The following is a 20,962-nucleotide window of genomic DNA, read 5'->3' on the forward strand; positions in this document are numbered from 1 at the left end:
TCATCAGCCCTACTGCCACCACATCAGCAAATATTCATTTATCTTATCACTGCACCTGACTTGTGCGACCGCAGAACTGGTGATCAAGAAGGAGGACCACCCGTGTCTATTGTGCGAGAGCAGCTTCCCCAGCGAGGAGATCCTGGCCGCCCACCTGCAAAGTCTGCACCAGAGGCCCAGCACGGACGAGAAGGAGTTCAAGTGCAGGAACTGTGGCAAGAAGTTCCCCGTCAAGCAAGCGCTGCAGCGCCAGTGAGTTCACTCTTCATACAATGAGACCCCCCCCCCCCCAAAAAAAAAAAATCACGTTTGTTGCACCAGAGTCATAGAAGAAATAGACTGGTTCATCATGATGTCACACCAACTACCTTTGTTTGAGTTCAGTTAGTCACTAAGGAAAGAGCCCGTCGCCTATTCACAAAAATGTGCACAGCATGTGCAAAGGCTGCAGTCATTTACGGGGATTGTGGGGGTTTTAGTAACTGAATTGAAGATATTTGCTGTTTTAAGTGCTAGTCTGAGACGAGACGGGACTAAATCCTTCAAACCGTGTTCTCAAGGCCAGCCTCGAGTGTTACTACACTTTTTCTAAGTACTGTGATTTGATTTGAACTTTTCCTCCAGTGTTTTGCACTGTTCAGAGTTGGTGAGCCCTTCGGGAGACTCCAAAGGTCATCACCAGTGTTCCCTGTGCCACAGCTCCTTCACTTCAGAATCCAGGTAGTCTTTCACATTATTTTGCAGCTGGTTCGGGATGAAGGTTGACTCAAGTCACATGATTGGACTCTTCCTTGACTTTTCCTCCTAGTATAATATTGTAGTTTTATATTTTTGCTTAAATTATTATTATTATTTTTTACGAGTTTGATGTGAAGCTAACGCTTCATGTCGTGACTGAGTAAGACACCTTGCTTAACCCAAGTAAAGTAATGACTTGACTTGACTTGACTTCCTTTGAAATGTAGTGGTGACTAGGGTTCGGGCTTGCATCCAAAATCTGCACTTACTATTTGTTTAATATTTAAGCAACAAATCCCGAATCAACTCAAATGGGTTACTGATTGTACACTTACCGAAAAACACATAGTAGTCAAGAAAAAGAAAAATCTAATTTCATCATAATGGCAAATGGAGTGCACTTATATAGCGCTTTACCTACTTTATATGTTGTCCAAAATGCTTTACGAAGCCTCATATTCATTTTTTTTATTATTTTTTTTACATATAGCCGTATTACCCTACAGCAGGGGAGTCCAAATCCAAGACCGGACTTACGCACCTTGCCCTGCAGAAAGGTTTTACTTTTTAGTTTAAGATACACTCTAAAAACAGTTGGGTCAAAAATAACCCAACTATGGGTCAAAAATGGACCGATCCTCTACTTGGGTCAATTTGACCCAACTTTTAGTGTAAAACAACTCATAAATATCGGTCATATCATTTACTTGGGTCAAACAAACAATTGGGTAATTTGGTATGAAACAACCCAGAAAGTTGGGTCAAATTGACCCATTAAGTGGATCGATCCATTTTTTTTATCCATAATTGTGTTACTTTTGACCCAAATGTTTTTAGAGTGTAACTCACTTTAACCTCCTGGATCCCTCGCCTTACACTGGCCAATGGCAGAGCCCAGGGTGTTTTTTTGGCTTTTGGTTTAAGTTTTAACAGCTAGCTCGTGCTAAACTAACTTGGGAGGGTTCATCTCTGGTAATTTTCGCCATAGTAACTTGGGACTTGAAGTTTCAGGCTTCTTCTAACTTGCACATATTTACAGTATCTTCCTATCTTTTACATATCGAATCCTCCTCTCTATTGTCTTTGTCTTCATGTGTGCAGTTTTGAGCAGCACAAGGAGGCGTGTAAAGGCGACGCCCGCTTCATCTGCAAGGAAGAGAGCTGCGGCAAACGGTTCAAGAGCAAGGACGCACTGAAGAAACATAAAGGGAACGTTCATACAGGTCAGCGGCGCTTTTACGGCTCCTCCAGTAGCTCTGCCATGTTCGCCTCTAATTACCACGTAATTGCACAGCGGCACCTTCTGGGCTCCGGATAATTTGGCTATTTAGGGCAGGATATAGGCCACGGGTGAGCCGCGATGGAGACTTTGATATCACCGGGTGATTGAGCTGAGATTTAGGGTCCCAAGTGTGGTCTGGACGGTGGGTGGGGGAAGTGGATCAGACAGGACGGATTGGGGTCATGTGATCACCAAATAAGATCTAATCGCCATTACAGTACTTTTTTTTTTTTTTTAAATAAGCCTGTTTTTTAGTCCTTTTCTTATTTTTTATTTGTCACACTAATTGAGGTCGTAAAACTGTAAAACTGACCCATAAAACAGAAAATATGTAAACACAAAAATGTTCACCCAAACCATATGATTTCGTCTAACGAAGTCCATTTGCGAAATGCTAACATATAATGTGAAACCCCATAGATGGAATAATGGAAATTAGCATCAGTTTTACAGTTATGATAAAACTTCACAACTGCTACTTTAACATATACGGACCAGCAACGCATACTTATAGCATATTTAAAAAAAATATCTCTATTTTTTTTATTGCTTTTTTTTTTTAAAGGAAGTGCACGAAGGAAACTCACTTGCACCATATGCAACAGGAAGTGCTCGTCATCTCTAAATCTGCAAGAGCACAGAAAGGTACGGAATATTAGATATTAAATATATTTAATAGGTATTGGGTTTATAAAAATATTTTTCCCAAATTTGAGCTATGCTATAGTACTGTTGCTAGTTCCCAGGCTAACATCAGCTTAGCAAGATTGCATTTGGGGACATTATTCCTCATTGTGATGTTTTTAAGGTTAATTTAGCGCTCCAAGCTAAATCTATAAAAAAAAACTGGCACATTTTCCGAGGACTAACTGGGTTGTACTGTAATAGCTCCTAAGATAATGTGCTAGTTAGCTAAGGAAGCTTTTTTATGAGTGTAATACAAAAATACAAAAAATAAATAAATAAATAATATGAGCATTGTTTTTACTATCTCCCAGATCCACGAAATATTCGACTGCCACGCATGTGACAAGAAGTTCATCTCTACGAATCAGCTCAAACGACACATGATCACACACTCAGGTGAGATAAAGCAGCCTCATGAACATCACTTTTCTTAAAATGTGTACTATTAGGTTTTTTTTTTGGGTTTGACAGAGAAGCGTCCGTACACGTGTGAGATCTGCAGCCGATCATTCAAGCGCCTCGACCAGGTGACAGCGCACAAGATCATCCACAGCGAGGACAAGCCCTACAAGTGCAAACTCTGCGGCAAAGAGTTTGCCCACCGGAACGTCTACAAGAACCACAAGAAGGTTAGAAATTGACACCGTATTAAAAAACATACACACACCTCAACTGATTAAAAGACACTTTTTAAAGTGCTTCTTTGCACCTGTTCTTACTCTCTTGTTGCCAAGAACTGAGAGACTAACGTCACTTTGAGTAACTGAGAAGACTCCCTTGTTCTCATGTCACTCAAAGCCTGCCGTCCGAGCTGCCCATCAGGGTCTCACTGGTGGCTACAAGTATAATCTGCGCTCCCCACCGCGACCCCTCGGTCCCCTCCATGTTTACTTTGGGGATCGAGGTGTCACTCAGACAGATAAATAGAGGGCAGCGTGGCGGAGGAGCAAAAACAGAAGCACTTTGAACTTTAATCCCCTTTGAGCAGCTTGTCTTCATCAAGTCAACAGAGCTGAGCGGCGCGAGTAGCGAGCCTCGCGGATGATCCCGTCATGTCGACTTGGATAAATACGCTGACGCCGCTCTGTTGTTCTCTCTCTTTCTCTGTCTCTCTGTCTCTCTCTCTCTCTCTCTCTCTTTCTCTTTCTCTCTTTCTGCTTGTAGACCCACTCAGAGGAAAGACCGTTCCAGTGTGATGAGTGCAAGGCCCTCTTCCGTACCCCCTTCTCTCTACAGCGCCACCTACTTATCCACAACAGTAAGGACAATCTCATCATCTCCAGTTTTGATGGTTTTGTGTTAAAAATAATCAGATGAAATAACGCTATGTTTTAATAACATATTTCTGCAAGTAGTAAAAGGGTGGCATTTACAGTTTTTACTGAACTGTGGATGAGAAATATAAAAAAAGAAGATTTTCTTTCTTTGTTTGGGTGGTATGATTTATAATACCACCATAATATAAAAGAAAGAGAAGTGGTTCCCCTCTTAGATGTTTTTAAAACTAAAAAATGCACGTTGTTTTTCTTTTCTACTTGTAGCCCTTTGAGATCTTGCTATGTAAAGGGCATTATAAATAAAATCCATTATTATTATTATTATTATTATTAAAATTGAACCCTGCGGGACTTCCTTTTCTAAGGTGAATAGGTCAGAGTTGATCCCTTTTGATGTATACTATGTCTAGTGAGACTTGATACCAGAGCTGGGCAAAACCGTCATTACATAAAGCCCATCATTGACGGATGTCCACCTTTCGGCGAGTGCGTCCGTATTTTTGGCGAGTGCTTTATAACGCAAAACCTCGGAAAAATACACACGAGGACGATTTTGCCCGATACAATGCTGACATACTAACAGTAACCTGCATGGACAAAGCACTGAGGCAGATTGATAAGGATTGTTTTTCCCAATGGCTTCGCGCTGTACCCGTTTATTTCAGGTCATAAGGTAGCAAAAAAGAGTCTCACGCGTATCTGTAAGCTTAGCATCAAGATATTGTGTTCGCTGTAGGCTGAGTGACTGAATTGGTTTGTGTGGTCCTCATTGTCCACAAACGACAAAGACGCGATAAAGCTCAAGGCATTTCTCACCACGGTTGTATAGAAGCAGGCCATATGATAGCAGTGTTCCTACAACGTATCATTGGATGATGTCACTGCGGGTGGCTCAATAAGATACTGATTAAATCTGTCGCCAATTGTTGAAAAAATAATGAAAAATTTGATTCTTTCTTGTTACTTTAACTGTTTTGGTTTTAGACTACCCTGCTCGGGCCAATTTGACCCAAGAGATATTATTACTGTTCCTGAATGTAAAGAGAGGGTCAAATAAGGACAAAATCTGTCACTTGCGGCCCAATTCACTGTCTGGAGTTGTCTTTTTTTTTGTGGTTCTATTCTGTCAAACAGCCATTTAATGTTCACTTTAAACTTACATCACATACAATACAGGACAACATTGTTGGCAAAGGGTCGCCCTTTGTAGTCCTCGTAATGGCCTCAGACAAATTGCTCCGGCGCGACAAAAAGATAATCTAGCCCTGGAGAAGCTTTTGTTGACAAATATACATTCTCGCCGCAGGTGAGCGGACGTTCAAGTGCGACCAGTGCAACGCTACCTTCAAGCGCAAGGACACGCTCAACGTGCACATCCAGGTGGTGCACGATGGACACAAGAAGTACAAGTGTGACCTGTGCGAGAAGGCCTTCGTCACGCCTTCTGTCCTCAAGAGCCACAAGAAGGTGAAAAATGGTGTCTTCTCTTTGTTCGACTACGGGTGAAATGCTCACATCAAAACATTAGGTACACTTCTGAATCTAATGAGAGCTAAAGCAATACATCAATGTAAAAATCTATACAAAAATATGAGCGTGAACATACGCAGATACTAGAATGTCTGACAAAAATACACAATTACTTGAGGAAAAGTGTACGGTAATATTAAGTGGGAAAAAAAGTAACCAAAAAAGTAACCAAATGCAAGAAAATGTTTTTTTTTAAATATGGAACTATTTTGAAAAAAAAATCCATCCATCCATTATTAGACCAAAAGACTACCAGTTGTGATTTTTTTTATTGATGAATTGAGAAAAATAGTAACAAAAACAAATAATACTCAATATCCCACAAATGCTCGGAAAAATAGAGAAATTAGGGAGTACAATACTTTACGTAAAAACATCACAAATATTAGAAGAAATTTAAAAATATTATCAAAATATACACAAATATAGATAAATTCCAAAATGTCATGACAAAAATAGTAAATATTAGACAAAAAATACCAAAATATTAGAAACAATACATTGAACAACAATATCAGAAAACAATACCAAAATAATAGGCTTACTGTATAAGTGCATCGCCTGACTTTGGAATGATTTTAACGTCTTCCTGCCTTCCATATTGCCTCTCAAGTAGGTTTCATCGCTTGCCTTGGCCACGTAGGTGCCTTAAATATAAATGTAACAGTGTTGATGGCTGTCAAAAAACGTCCATATCGACCCAGGTAGGGAGGCCCTTATAAAATTTGGGAATTTATCTCTTCCTTGATTTAAAATGGCAGCTTGTCCATTAGCTCTACGGGGTTTCAGAGCCTCAAACTGATCCAGCCGCTGATTAGCAGCCCCCCGATCTGACAACGTGCGTTCATATTGAAATCGTCAGTGGCTTCTTGCAACGTGGCCAATGGGTGCCGCTCGGGGGTCGTCTCTGAACAGTGGGGACCGCGGAGGCTGCTGCGTGATCGCGGATCATGATCAAAGTGGTCCTCGCGAAGGAGACGACAACCTGCTGGCGGCAAACTTTGCCCCGTGGAAAATAATGGCAAATCCTTATCAATGCCATGTTGGCTTAGGCTCACTATGCCTGCTCTCATTTTGTACTAATGTTACAAAGAAATGGAAAGCATAAGGAATAACCCCACCCACAAAAATGCCGGAAAAATACATTGAAATAGTAGATTGAATTTTTTTTTATACTACTATTTACTATTATTAATATTATTTATATATATATATATATATATATATATATATAGGTACTTTATGTGCATTTTTCTTTGTCTGTTAGACCAAAACTAAAGACATATTTGATGAATTATACATAAAATATTAGCCAAACAAATACTCGACAAAAATAGAAAAAAATGCAGACGCCTATGCTGGAAAAAGATGAAAAGAATGCCAATAAATAGCGATGCCAACCAGCTGGTCCTCGGCCCCACAAAGTGGCGATCAAAATTTTGCTGGCGCCGGAGACGACAACCTGCTGGCCGCTGACTTTGCTCGTCACAAAACAATGTCAGATATTTCTCAATGCCATGTTCGCTCAGGCTCACTACGGCGCGTCATATTTTGCTCGGCCTGACGCAACGCAAATCACAAGTAATAGCAGCGAAGAGTGAAGCCAAACAGCTCGAAGCACGTTCCTGGTTTGATCTCACGGCCATTACTCTTCAAAAATGCTCGCCTTGGAATGCGAGGCCTTCCTGAGCTTTCAATCATTGTTTCAACTGACAAATGACTTTGTACAAATGAAAAATGTCTTCAAAAGTTCACTCGGCCGCTGTCGATCTGGAGCTGGTTTAAAAACGCTGGAACGGGGCTAGTGGTGGATATTCTCAGCAGAAACAATTGTAATCAATAAGCCGAGTGTCAGAGGACGTTGTGTTGACACTGCCAAGGGCTCGGGATTCCTTCCAAACCAATAGCAGTTCTATCTCTGACATAAAAATGTGGCAAAACTGTTTAATTCTTTAAATTGAATTAAATTCTGTCATTATGATATATTTGAATAAATAAAAATTTTATAGTGTTTTTTTTTTCATCAAAACAACACATTTTTGTTTTATGTTTTTTATATATCTGGCATTACAGCTGGTACTTTCCCATCTGGGTGCAAACAAGCACATGCAAGCGTTGTACGTTTTGCAGCGGATTATCTCATCTCTGTCAAAAGTGCAAATGACAGGCTCGCTGGGTAAGCAGTCACATTCATCCCGGGCTATAAAATATGTTTGCAGTAAATTCCCCACATTCCCCAGTCGAGCATTTCCCCCACGGCTGTGCGTTTACGAAGCGGCAACACCGACAATATTTGCTCGATAGAAGCATGTGGGGAATTGCGCACGTTCAAATCGGTGGAGGTTTTTGCGGGAAGGTTTGGTGTGTGTGCGATGGGGGTCGAGAGGGGGTGTTGGGAGGTGACGGGAGATGAAGAAAAAGGAAAAAGGATATGAGGGCACATGTGCACCATGACCTTCAGCGCCTAAACGTTACAACCTTGTGTCAGGGCAATATTTGCTATACAGTGATACCTTCAATTCAATTACATGTAGTTCCTTCACAAGTTTGTAACACAATTTAATTGTATAACAAATAATTTTCCCAATTGCAATGAATTGAAATGCCATTCAATTTGTTTAAGACCCCCAAATAACATTTTTTTTTTATTACGTCTTTTTAATAAAGAAAAAAATAACACTTTTAATTTGTAAAAACATAATAAGAGCAACCCACTTTAACATAGTTTCTTGGCTCTAAAATGCCACAAGATATTGACAAAGCACTACCTTAAGCTCCTCAGTTCACTTCAACATAGTTTCTTGGTACCAAGATACCATAAGATAGCGCCAAAGTAAAAAAGATTAGCTTCTGCATTTTGCAAGGGCTAATAGGGATCCAAACATACCAATAAACCCAAAAACTAATAATGTTCGATTAGAAAATACTTGAGTTTTTTTGGCTGGCGAAACGATGCGAAAAAGTTGATCAAGTGACATCTTATTTTACCTTCAAATATGTTTTAATACCAGAGGGGAGCAGGTAGGTGTTTACAGAGCAAAACTGTCACCTGCTTGAACAAACAAATGTGACAAAAACTGTATTTACGCAAAAATGACTTTGTTTCAGACGCACACGGGCGAGAAGGAGAAGATCTGCCCATACTGCGGACAAAAGTTCGCCAGCAACGGCACACTGAGGGTCCACATCCGCAGTCACACAGGTCAGTCATCTCATGCTAGCCTCGTTAGCTTAGCTGGCTAAAATGTCACGCTAGTAGCATAATGTTAGCCCTTTGATAAATGAGCTTACAACAACACTTACACTCAAGCCGTGGAGTACTTTTATGTGCCATGCTGTGATTGGCTGGTCTGTATTTTAGGTGGGGGTGTGGCTTAGTAAACTTGAAAGGCCAAACTAGAACAAAATTGAAAAAGATACTCAGTGCATTTCAGAAACATTTCCCAGCTGTCTTATTAATAACATATCTGACACATTTTCATTGACATAGCCCCAAAATCAACAACTATAGAACACCTTTTCACTGCATTTCTTGCTTAATTAAATTAGCCCCTTTTTTAGAGAAGAAAATGTATTAAAGGCAACCACAACCAAAAAGTCATCCAGTCATTCGATACATTTGCTATTGGTACATTTTTATGTTGATTTCCCCCCCCAAACATGATCTGGAAATGCGCTGCACACACGGCTACCAGACAGAATGGAGCGCTTGGATGTTCATTAAAGGGCCTTAAACTGGAAAGCTACGCATTCCTGCGCATCTCCTTACCAACTGACTGCTGCCGAGACCTGGCATGACCACACACATACACACACGCACGCACACACGCACACACACACACACACACACTTGGCTTCCCTACTCTCTCCCCCCATCTTTATTCTCCGCGGTGTTCTCTCCTGCCATGATGGGACAAATGATGTCAGTTTGTTCCTGTCAGCAGACGGAGTTATGCAAATTACATACGGTGAAAACAACATACAACCCGATCAAACATTTTATACAAATGTGTGAGAAAATTTAGTTTAGTTCCCAGTCTGTCCCTTTATCAATTTTTTTTTCCAGTCAGCAGTACCCTTGGAACCTTCTGTTTGCAAACGTTATGCAAAAGTGTATTGTGATATGGTTTTTCCGTATAAGTCTGCCTTCTGGGGAGATTTCACGCCTCCTTTTGCTTTATCGCACAGTTACCCTTTTAGGAAAGGGAAACGCAAACATTCATTACAAACTTTCCACTATTGACTTTACCTAGCCCCTCCAATTAACTTTATGACTTGAGGAGAGAAAAGCCCCTTCTTCGCTGCTTGTAAAACAAAAAGAAAACTAACCAATAAAAAAAAGAATTGCTTTTGAGGTAGTATCAGACATAACAAAAATAGAAAGACGCCAGAAATATGCATATGTATGTATGTTCTATACAGTACTCACAAAAAGTTACGGATATTCGGCTTTCGGGTGAAATTCTAAATTTTATCAACCAATTTCCTGGTTCAATTCAAATTGGTATTTAAACTGTCTTCTTCATCGTGATGTTCATATTTTGACATCATGAGGCCAAGACGACAGCAAAGCATTGATCAACGCAGTACGACGTTTCAAACAGGAAGCGGCCACTGACCTAAGAATGTCCAAATTGTCATCAGACATCAAGACTTGAACTGACATAAAAGGCAAAGGAGTTGACGTCCTTGGATACAGCTCAAACACCTGTTGTAAATTTTGCTGTTCAGCACCTTGTTAGAAAACACGTTGTGCAAAAAGTACAGAAACATTTGGACAACAGTTGGACATGTGCATTCAATAAAGTCAAATAAAGTTCACCTGTAAAAGCTATAGAGTTCTAGGTTTATCCTTAAATTTCGTAATTTTTTTTTGCAAAATGTTGGTGGTTTCGGTGTGAAAATGCTGGAGCTTATGTTCAAGAACATCTAAAGCCGTCGCCAATGTACAGGGTTGCAGGAAGTTTTAGGAATTCTGGATCTTCTTTTGCGGCTTCGACATGCTAGTTTTGTGGAATACTTTATCTGTGTGAAAGAGGCTTCGAGCCATTACAGTGGTGTGGCACTCATTTTGCACCAGGAACCTTTGGAGGACCTTTGTATTTCTGGACCCTAAAAAATAGTTGGAGAAAATTTACTATGGTTCCAGGGTAATTTGTGTGGATCAAAAAGAAGGCTGCTTGTGGGGTAGTACTTTTGATAGGTCCAGGGACCTTTTGGGGGACGTGGTCTACAACACGTGTTATTGGTAGGGCTGGGTATCAATTCAAATTTCCTCAATCAATTCGATTTCGATTCACAAGGGTTCAGTTCGATTCGATTTCAATTTTTTTCCCCCAATTCGATGCAGTTCATTTCAATCCGATATTGATTAATTATGGAACATCAAGTATTTTTAAATAACAAGGACATGATAAAAAAACTCCACAAACATTAAATTCACCTTTTTTTTTGCAGAGGCAGTAACTGGTTAAATTGTTTATTTCTTAATGAAAATAACACGTTATAATCACTTAAGTGTTACACAAACAACAAACATTGACATCAGCATGGATGAGGTGAAAATGTTTTCATAATTCTAATTCAATCATTTTAAATATAAATAAAAAAAGATTCTGAATTGAAAAGTCAGGTCTTTCATAAATGTAAGAAAATCTTTTTAAATTCATGTGAACAGTAAATTAAAAAAGGCATTTTTTTAATTTCAATTTTCTTGTTAATTGATGGGAAAAAGAGATTCATGGTTTTATGAATCCATATCATACTCGAAAAGGAAAATCAATTCGATATCGATTATTTGATTATTATTTTATTTTAATTTTTATTTTTTTTAAACCCAGCCCTAGTCATTTGAATAGCTTTTTCCAAAGCCTTTTCTTACACAGCAGAACTTCAAAACGGTAATCCATGCCTTCATCTGGATGCTGCGTTGCTGTAGAAAAGCGCACACAGTCACGGCAATATCTCAGGATCTCTGCGTAAAACAGACGAGCGCAAGGACAGGTGTGTGAAGTTCAACACTCGATACTCACTTTACACCAAGAGCTTCACTGCGGAACTCGGAACTTTTAGACCAGGTGAAAATGTTCTGATCTGTGGGATGCTGTTGTGGCAATAGCTGCGTAGAAATGTCATTGCCGGATCTTCCGTTTCATTGGTTGCCTTCAGGTGTTGCTGCGCTCAGTGTGGTCTCCATCTTTGTCAACAGCTTCCTTTGTATATGTGTGTGTTTGTGTGCATGTGTGTAAGGCAGGAGAGAATGTAAAGCCGTGGCCCGGTCTGATTGTATTTATGTAGAATAAACAAAAGCGAGGAATGCTGGGGGAGGGGTGGGAGCCGAAGGGACACCTCAAAGAAAGAATGAAGTAAAGGGAGAAAAGAGCACTCCAAGAAAGCATCCAGCCGGACGACCCGTGACCCTGACTGGCTGTAAATCTGTCCCCTCCTTCTATAGGTGGAGATTTTTGTGTGCGTGTGTTTGTTGTGTGTGTGTGTGTGTGTGTGTGTTCGTGTGCGAAGCTTCGGTGAAAGGCGTGAGTCGTTCCCGGAGCGGCGATCCCGACAAGGTCACGTTGTTCTCAGACAGAAGAAGAAAGACTCCGGACTTGTATAAATGTTGTATCGGAGCTGTGATAAGTGTGAAATCAACAGCGTTAATGTAGTAAGAAACAACTTTATCCCTCATGTCAGGAACAGCAAAAAAACCACTGGGTCAATTTGACCCGGACATTCTCAGAAACGAGAAGGACTTTGTATGTGTTTTCTCGAAACTGTGGAGTGTGTTACCTCAAGACAGTTCGTGTAGTAAGAACAAACTTAAACCCTCCAATTTTGTTTATATGAAAGGATTCTGGGTCAAATTGACCCGCATATTTACATCATGCATAGTTAATGTAGCCTGTAGTTCACCCGTCCCGTTTAAAATTGACCCAAGCATATTTAGAACATTCACCGTTCATATAGTAAGAAGGAACTTAAACTCACTTCCTTATTTAAGAAATGTTCCTGGGTCAAATTGACCCAGGGCATGTGAACTGGAGCCCTTTTCGGCTGACTTTTGGGCAAGAGATGGGGTACAACCCTGGACTAGTTGCCAGACAATCGCAAGACACTTGTAGACAAACAGGCATTCTCACTTATGGACATGTTTTTCATAAAAGCAAGATTCAAACCCGTAACCTCTCGACTGTCAGGCAGACACGCTAACTATTACCCCACCATGCTGTCCATATGAAAATATACAGTTCAAATACAAAATGGAGCAAAAATAATCAGAATTACTGGAGCATCACTGATCACATCAACTAAACCTGTGGTGATTGTTTTATTTCCATTTTTTTACCATTCCAATGTCTTTTGGAAACATTTACAATGAAAACATATTTTTGATCATATCTGCACATTTTTTGACTCACTCCGGGACTCCGGCAACCGGCCGCTGCGGCCCTGGCTGTCAGCAATGTGCGAAAGACGGCCTCCAGCCGAGCTAAAAACCTCATCAACGGACAACGCTGGGCTCATCTTGTTTGTCTTCCTGCTGCACAGGAACCTTTCGCCGTTGATTATTTATCCGCTACACACAGACGACTTTGTAAGGGATTCCCAGGAGCTTTCCTCTCCCTCATCTCAATACCACTGAACAGTGGATGGTGCGATGAGAGACAGAGTTGGCAAAAGTACTCACACTCTGTACTCAAGTAAAAGTACTCTCTGAAATTTAGTAAAAGTAAAAAAAAAAAAAAATCCCCTTTTTTCTTATCTATATACAGTAAATAGTACTTCTTCTTTTCCTTTCGGTTTTTCCCTGTGGTCCAACTGTTCTGGGGCTGGTTTCAGAAGGACTCCATTATGATGTCCAAAAAGGCGTGGCCAACAAGTGTTAAAGCAACAACTTTATCCTTAATCACAATTTGCACCAAACAATGTCGCAACCACTGATATTGCCAATGTAGGATCATTCTCATGATGTTTTGAAATTCCCCCACAAGCCTTCAAAATCAAGATTCTGCAGGAAAACACTTTAATGACAACATTTGTGGCGTGGATGGTTTTACACAGTGGTGAATCTAAAATCCATTTTGGTAGACACGGGTCACATCTGACTTGGAATGGTCTCAGTGTACATACACTTTGTAGACTCTACAAAAGAACATTTTGAAATATTTGGAATGTTGAAATGTGTATTTGGGTCATTTCATAAAAAGTCATCAAATTTCAGGGTGCAAAAACACAATTCTAGGTGTTTTTATTGTGGTCAAAAGGTCCAAACAGATCAAATTTGAATGTATTTTAATAAAATATATCACAGCTTGAAAAAAGTCAATATTACTTATTTTTAATCTAAAAATACTATTTTCAAGACTGCTGTGGTTGATATGGGCCTAGTATTATTTTCTTATTTTTAAAAATCTTACAGCTAAATTTAAGTAAAATTTTCTTGTTCTGTTGGCAGATAATTTTGCTTATTTGAAGTAGTTTTCTTATTTTACTATATAGTTTCTACTGTCCTTTTTGCAGTGAATAGTTTAGTTTAGTAACTAAGTATTTGTACTTTGCAAAGTCCCACCACTGATGAGAGAAGAGGGTCAAGCCGAGAAACGGATAACAGGAAAAACGCGGAGCCGTAAATCTCGTCGTCGTGGCTGTATATTTAGTTTGGATTTAGTTTCCCTTTAATGGTGTTTGATCACGCTGAAGTCAAACAAATTAGTCGTCGTCCCGCAGCGGCTGGCGCGGCCTGGCTGAGCTGCCCCGCTATGAGATCACCAACAAGCCATAAAATGCCAGCTGTCAAAAAAACGCTGGACGGAGCGCGGCCGCGACCTTGTGGAACTCGGTAGTCATGATGGATCTTTCTCTTCTTTTGCTAATTTATTCTCTTGGCCCTCAGACTGGCGCAAAAATGGCTCCGTCGCTACATCAAAACGCGGTGAGGGTGGATTTTCCCAGCATGCGTGCGTGTGTGTGTACACGGAGAACATGGCCAACAACCAAAAGTGGGACGGTGGAGAATGAGGCCGTAACTCAAGTGTCACTCTGACATCATTGGAAAAGTCAGGTGCAGTTTGGAGTTTAACCCGGGGAACCGCGTTTGAACAAATCAGGCTTTCATTCTTCCCAACCTTAAAAAAAGTGGCTGTACATATTCATGAAAAAAAGCCGGAGGCTCAAGTCATCTTTGGAGGAGCTACAATCGACACCGGGGCTGTCCAGTGTTTTTTTCCCGAGGGATTATTGCATAAAAAAAACCTATGGCTGCAAAGTGAATTCAGATTAGTTTCGAAACAGATTATATATTTGTAAAGATGATTGCTGAAAAAGCGCCAGACTTAAACTTGCGAACTACAGTGTAAACTCCAATTTAATGCTGCATTTATATTATGTTCCCGGTGTATATGGCAATCACGGATAGGGATACGTAAATGTGACAGGATGTGATTGCCGTGGATGCCGGGCCAGATTTTTCAATTGTAAAATATTTTGCCACGACAATCCCAGTGCAAATGAGAAACCGAGTTGGCCATAATAAAACCGGGGTACAACGAAACCTGAGTACGTAAAAGAGCCAATCAAAAACTTGGAAGCGGTCCGTGGTGGGACAGGAAGCATATTTCTTCCTTGGATGCAATGCAACACAGTGGTTTATCTGACCCAGTAATTAGTCATTCCCCACTCAAGTTTTGATACTAACAGCAATTGACATCCTAATCCTAATGACATCAACAACCCCAAATTATCAACTGGGCCATCACTATTCAAACCGTTGCACCATTGTCAACTGGAGTGTAATCACAGCATAATAGCCAGTTTCCAAATCAAGCTCAACAGGCCGTTCCAGACTACCCACTCCCCCCCCCCCCCCCCTTCCCCAAAAAGGAAAGCGCTGCCACTTAAAATTATGAAGCATTGCTGTAATTACACAAACAAGCTTGTCATTGAGTCTAATGTCCTACAAATGTCTGCTGTGTGTGCTGAGCTGGCGCTGGCAAGGCATCAGAGAGTGGGCCAGTGCAAAAACGTTCCCTTCACAGGGGAGACAACTTCCAATAAACAAGCTGATATGCAGTTCACTTTGTTTCTTGGTCCTGATTTCTGAAGTCACTTGTTCATATAATGGACTCCATCTCGCTGTCATTTGTTACGCTAATTGTGCGCAGGCCAGACTTGAAAAGTACGGAAAGACGATTTAATCGGGAACACGGTTTGTTTGGTCGCCGCTGTTGTCATGGTGACAGCTCGGAATGTGTTATTAGTCTGTGAAATGCGAATAGCGTATTTTGCCTCGCAGTCCAAAGATCTGGGTTCCATTCTCAGGCTCTTCGGTTCCTTCTCGCGTCCAGTTTGGATATTATCTGCTCGAGGAGTGCGGGTGGCAGACAAATTCACTGGTTCATGTTAATGCGTAAAACTCTCCCTGCTCACCATGCATTTTTTTTCCCCAGCAGTCGACACTTACAGTTTTCTGTCCGAAATAACTGGAAAACTTTTCACTGAAGGCGAATTGTCCATTCACTGCTAACCTGGTGATTGCGAAGCGTTGGCTTACTATCCAGGCTTCTCTAGCCAAAAATCATCTGGGATGAAGTCCAGCTCCGCCATGAATAAGCATTTGAAAACATATGCACGGATATCTCAAATGTCTGATATGGATATGTCACACGTGCCGGGGTGCAAAAAGGGTTTGCGGAAGTGGAGGTGCTTGTTGTAGCACTAAGGTCAAGTTGAAAAAGTTGTCAGGCATTCCTTGGGGCGGATCAAAGGCAATCTCTTATCCACGATATCGTATTACTCCGCAGCCCCCTGTTGGCATGCGAGAAGGACAGTGCACTGAGTGGACTGTGGCTCAAGTGGAGGAAGCCGGGGGATTAATCGTGACAGACAGCGCTAATGTCTTTCAGGCTCCGGAGTTCCAAAAGCGTTCTCCGTAACAGCAGACCACGGCAAGGCCTGGCCATCTGCTAAACAGACCCGCCGACAGCGGTGGGAAGTAACAAATTACAAATACTTCGTTACTGAAGAGGGTGAAAAGTGAGGAATACGTTTTAATCTTTGGGGTGTTTTGACAAAAGCACATTGCTGGAGGCGTGAATTTTTGAAGCAAGTGGAAATTTGTACGGTGTAAATCAGAAATTTGATGTGGGAGTTACCGCATGGCAAAATAAAGCATTCCCACAACTAACAGAACCACTTTGAAAACTAATTAAAACTAACTAAATGTAAAAAACTAAACTCAAAACAAATAAAAACTAACAATTAAAAATTTAAATTCCCAAACTATAATAACCCTGAAATACACATGTACTTTCTACTTCTTTGTCAAAATAGAATTTGTAAGCAAGTATGAACGTGCTAGCGCACTTGTATTAGCATAAAAACATTATTTTTACACAAGTAGTCTGTACTTCTACTTACAGTAAATTAGAGAGTACAAGTACTTTTCCCATCAAGGGTGGGACACAAAACGGATCGATTATCAGAAGAAGGCGCAAGGTTTGTTGCGTCTAGATGCCCGGGGGGTCAAAGAGACGGTGTTCCGTTTCAGCACATGCTAAATCAGTTAGCGTCACGGCACTCGTAAAGCCTCCACCGCCTCCTCGTAATCCCCGAGCAATCTGGTTCAATCTGGAGAATAAGTGCAGGTTTCCCGTTACGGTCACTCAACCTCGCTGGTGAAAAGCAACACGGTTACAGAGAGTGGCCGCAGCTCCGTGGTGCAGTTGTTACTTCCGCTTGGAAATATCCAATGCCTTCCCTCCGCAAAAAGTTCAAGAAACTGAGCCAAAGGAAGAAGCCGGTTTTGATAGATGACAATTTCCAGTACATTGAAGTTTGTGGTTTGGCATTTGCACATTTGCATATTTATTTTTTGGGTGGGATATCTATCCTGTTGTTTGTGTGTGTGTTTTTTTAATGAATGAAATAACATAAATACATTTTAAAATACATTTATGGAAATTATAATGATGAATTCAATTACTCGCCCGAAGAAAATTAAGAGACCAAAAAACACTGGACCATGCAAATGAATGCATAAATAACAACATATGTATTTGTAATTTGTGCATTATGTTCAGTAGTTTCTAAAATGTGCAGTTTACTCAGCATAACAATAATGAGCAAAATCAGGGCTCAATATTGTCTTTTTGTAACATTTTCTCCCCCTCGCAACAATTTTTTTTTTCATGTCCATGTTTGAACAGCAACGTGTCAAAACTAAGATAATTGGTACATTTGGGGGAAGTTTTTTTGTTTGTCCACGTAATTTCCTGTTTCCTAAATCCTAATAACATAGTACTGTGTGCAGAACTTGTTTATAAAAAGCATTAAGTCGCTGTATATCTGAATGACTGAAATAGGTGCTGCTGTTCTGGTTAGCAACATGGATCTCTTGTGTGTAATGTCATTGCGTGAACAGTAGCATCTATGAACTGAGGCAATTGATTACCATGGTAGACAGTTATTGATTACAAGTGGCACAATTTTCGATTTTACTCACTGCTGTGAGCCAAATTTGGAGTTCCGGGCAAACTTCACATACAGCGTTGCTGGATTAAAAAGTTATAAAAAAATAACTACAATTTTTTAAAATCAAAATACATAAATACAAAATTGTTGTTGTTTGAGGGGGCAGGAAGTCCTAAGTGAATGGCCCACCCAGCTATTGTGTAAATACTTTATATTATAAATAGATTAAACACCGCAGTGTATATCAGATTTTCACTGTGGTCTATTTTCAAACATCCCACGAGGCCTGTCTTTGCACTCAAACGCCACAAAAGCTCGCAGGTCCGAAAATTCCCCGCGAGAGGTCTTCAGAAGAGGCGCGCAGTGACACGATGACGTAAAAACGCGTAACCTCAGGTTGGCGTGCAAACGTCAACTTACGCTGCCCGATGACACACCGCAACATGTCCCGAAATCCCCTTTCCGCCTGCTGCATTTTCAGCCCGTCTGTCTTTTTTTGTTGTTGACAAACAGCAAAATGTGAAGGCCAGATGTGTTTTGAAAGCGAGTAAACCCGATGCCTTGTGTAGCGTGTGTGGTATCGGGTTGAGTCCTGGGGAAGGCATTAGCGTGCTAATAGCGGCGCAGCAGAGTGTGCTAGTGTATGCTGTGGCTTTGGAAGGCGGCCCTCGCAGGAGCTGGCTATTGTCCGCTAATGTGGGGTGCAGACGGCCACGCCCGACTGCCGCGCAGCCGCGCACCCGCCAAACCTATGCCAGCGAGCTTCTACTTGCTAGCTAACTAAATGCTAAACTTGAAACGGCTTTTTAGTATTACTCACAATTATTCACTATTTCATTAGCTCGTTGCACTCCAGTTTTCAGTGTAAAATGACAATTCGATTAATTGTGCGACTCGAGTCCATGTTATATATTTTGGAAAATGGCTGATTAATTGCATGCCCGGTAGCCACAATCTGAATAAAACGGAATTGCGTAAAATTGTTTTGTTTAGTGTTTCTGTTGAAAATAAATGCAGCAATTCCAAGTCAACACACTTGTGCCACGAGAACAACTTCATAATTGGATTTTAATGAAACAATAAAAACGTTATTTAACGACATTGTCATCATGTTCATGGCGTCTTGTCTGCTTAGCTGTGAGAAAGCGAAGAACCCATTATATATTGTTTTCCCCAGGACACCTTTGGATTTATTGGGCGCGTTCGCATGGCACATCCCCGAGCTAATGCAGCTAATTAACCTCAAATAAAGCACTTGCTTGCCTTTGCAAAAATTAGCTGGCGACGGGAGATGTTACGTTCCACACTCATTTGCTATAGGTGGAAATTTGTGACATTGCAATTACAAATACAATTTATTATTATTATTATTCCTTTACATACATATACTGTACATTCTTCTGCTGGCGTGTCAGGTGCCTAAACTCGTTGTATGGCTTCCGTGTTGGCATTTCTCAACCCCATCATCAATGTGAGATGATTCTAATGTTTATCTTCTACGCAAAAGCTGCGCTGATCTCAACTCGACCGCCAGTAACCTCAATTCGCAAATGAGCTTTATCTGATTTTAAAGACTGCCTTAAAGTACACAGTGCTGACATGTATTGAATTTATAAGGTATATCTGATACATTAATGTCACATATGGTTGACTCGCTTCACTACGTACAATCTTCCCAATGCTATAAAATGTGAATCCAGGATCGTTGTGCGTGGATCCTGTCAAAAAGTTTTCATGGCTCATAAATCGTGACCTCATGCTTCTTCTTTTTTTTTTTTTTTAAAAGATCAGCAATCAAGTGCGGTGCAAGCGGATCAAGCACACGCTAAAATAGATCCATGTGTCTGTGCGGCTTTTGACTGACAGCCTGTCACTTCTCCTTTGTCATCTTTCAGGGGTGCGCTCAGATGGGGATCATTCGGGGGGGGGGGGGGGGAGGGGGGTATTAAAATATATATTTTTTTTTTTTGCCGGAGTCGCTTTTCACTCCGACCGCCTCTGAAGTGCTCCCTGAAGCGTAAGGACGGCGAGCCAGGACGTTTTTTTTGCTGGCCAAGACAAAAGCGGAGAGTTTGCAAACGCTTGCGCGTCCGCCGGTAGCCGGGTCAAGTCGGCTTTGGAGATCACACAGAGATAAAGCAGACGCACAGTCCAAGCAGCTGTTTCAGGATGACCTGATTGAAGACGCGTGGTCCTCTACCTGCCGCTGTGGCGGTTATGCAACTTGTTTGTTTTAGCTTGTTTTCCACCAAGCGGTACAAGAGTAGTCTAAAAAAATGTATTTACATACGAAAGACAAACAAGGAACAAATCAGGATTTAAACACTAAATTAACAAGAACAGAATCAAAGTAACAAAAAAAAAAAAAAACACAAGGAAACAAAACTCTCACCACTGCAAACTATGAGCAACATGGCATGACAAAGACGATGTGTCTCACTACAACAAAAAGCTGACACCGACTGAAAGAAACCAGGGAACTAAATAGAATCCAACTGATGAGACAACGAGGCACAGCTGGGCATGACAAAAGTAACTGGAGGGAGATAATCGGTAGACGCAAGGAAACAAGACTGATGAGAACAGGGGAAGACAAAAACAAACAAAAATAAAAAAGTAAACCTCATCAAAACAACGTCAACAAAAACATATCATGACAGCAGTAGTGTGCAACGATGGCGCCGAAAATTAATCGGTCAACAGGTGTGCTTTCTTCAATTTGATGGCCCCCTCAACATGCGCATTTGTCTATGATCAATCGGCCCCCAAACTCAATTTGGCCTTGGGCCGATACCAAAGACATGGACCAAAGACCTACGGCAAGGCTCTGTTCTCACACTGGTTTGGTTCAAATCAACTCGGATTTAATTTCTGTAATTTGTTCAAGTGTGAAAGCTAAAATCCAAAGTGTGGACCCCGTTTTTAAGAGTCTGGAGCGCTGTGGTAGACACAAATGCAAGACACAGACGGACCAAAGACACAG

General features: G+C 40.9%; 1 protein-coding gene across 2 annotated transcripts in view; it reads left to right on the forward strand.

The window, feature by feature from the left end:
- prdm5 (PR domain containing 5) overlaps window positions 1-20,962 on the forward strand; it is a 35,115-nt gene that overhangs the window by 3,642 nt on the left and 10,511 nt on the right. For both annotated transcript variants that reach the window (XM_086088491.1, XM_086088492.1), the window contains 9 exons: window positions 75-252; window positions 625-720; window positions 1,840-1,961; window positions 2,586-2,665; window positions 3,019-3,103; window positions 3,179-3,336; window positions 3,872-3,965; window positions 5,291-5,451; window positions 8,623-8,716. In XM_086088491.1, the coding sequence (XP_085944617.1) occupies window positions 75-252; window positions 625-720; window positions 1,840-1,961; window positions 2,586-2,665; window positions 3,019-3,103; window positions 3,179-3,336; window positions 3,872-3,965; window positions 5,291-5,451; window positions 8,623-8,716 (1,068 nt within the window). The remainder of the gene's footprint in view (window positions 1-74; window positions 253-624; window positions 721-1,839; window positions 1,962-2,585; window positions 2,666-3,018; window positions 3,104-3,178; window positions 3,337-3,871; window positions 3,966-5,290; window positions 5,452-8,622; window positions 8,717-20,962) is intronic.

The sequence above is a fragment of the Leptonotus elevatus genome, chromosome 11 (genome assembly GCF_054856555.1).
Source record: "Leptonotus elevatus isolate MCC_2025b chromosome 11, RoL_Lele_1.0, whole genome shotgun sequence".
NCBI lineage: Eukaryota > Metazoa > Chordata > Actinopteri > Syngnathiformes > Syngnathidae > Leptonotus > Leptonotus elevatus.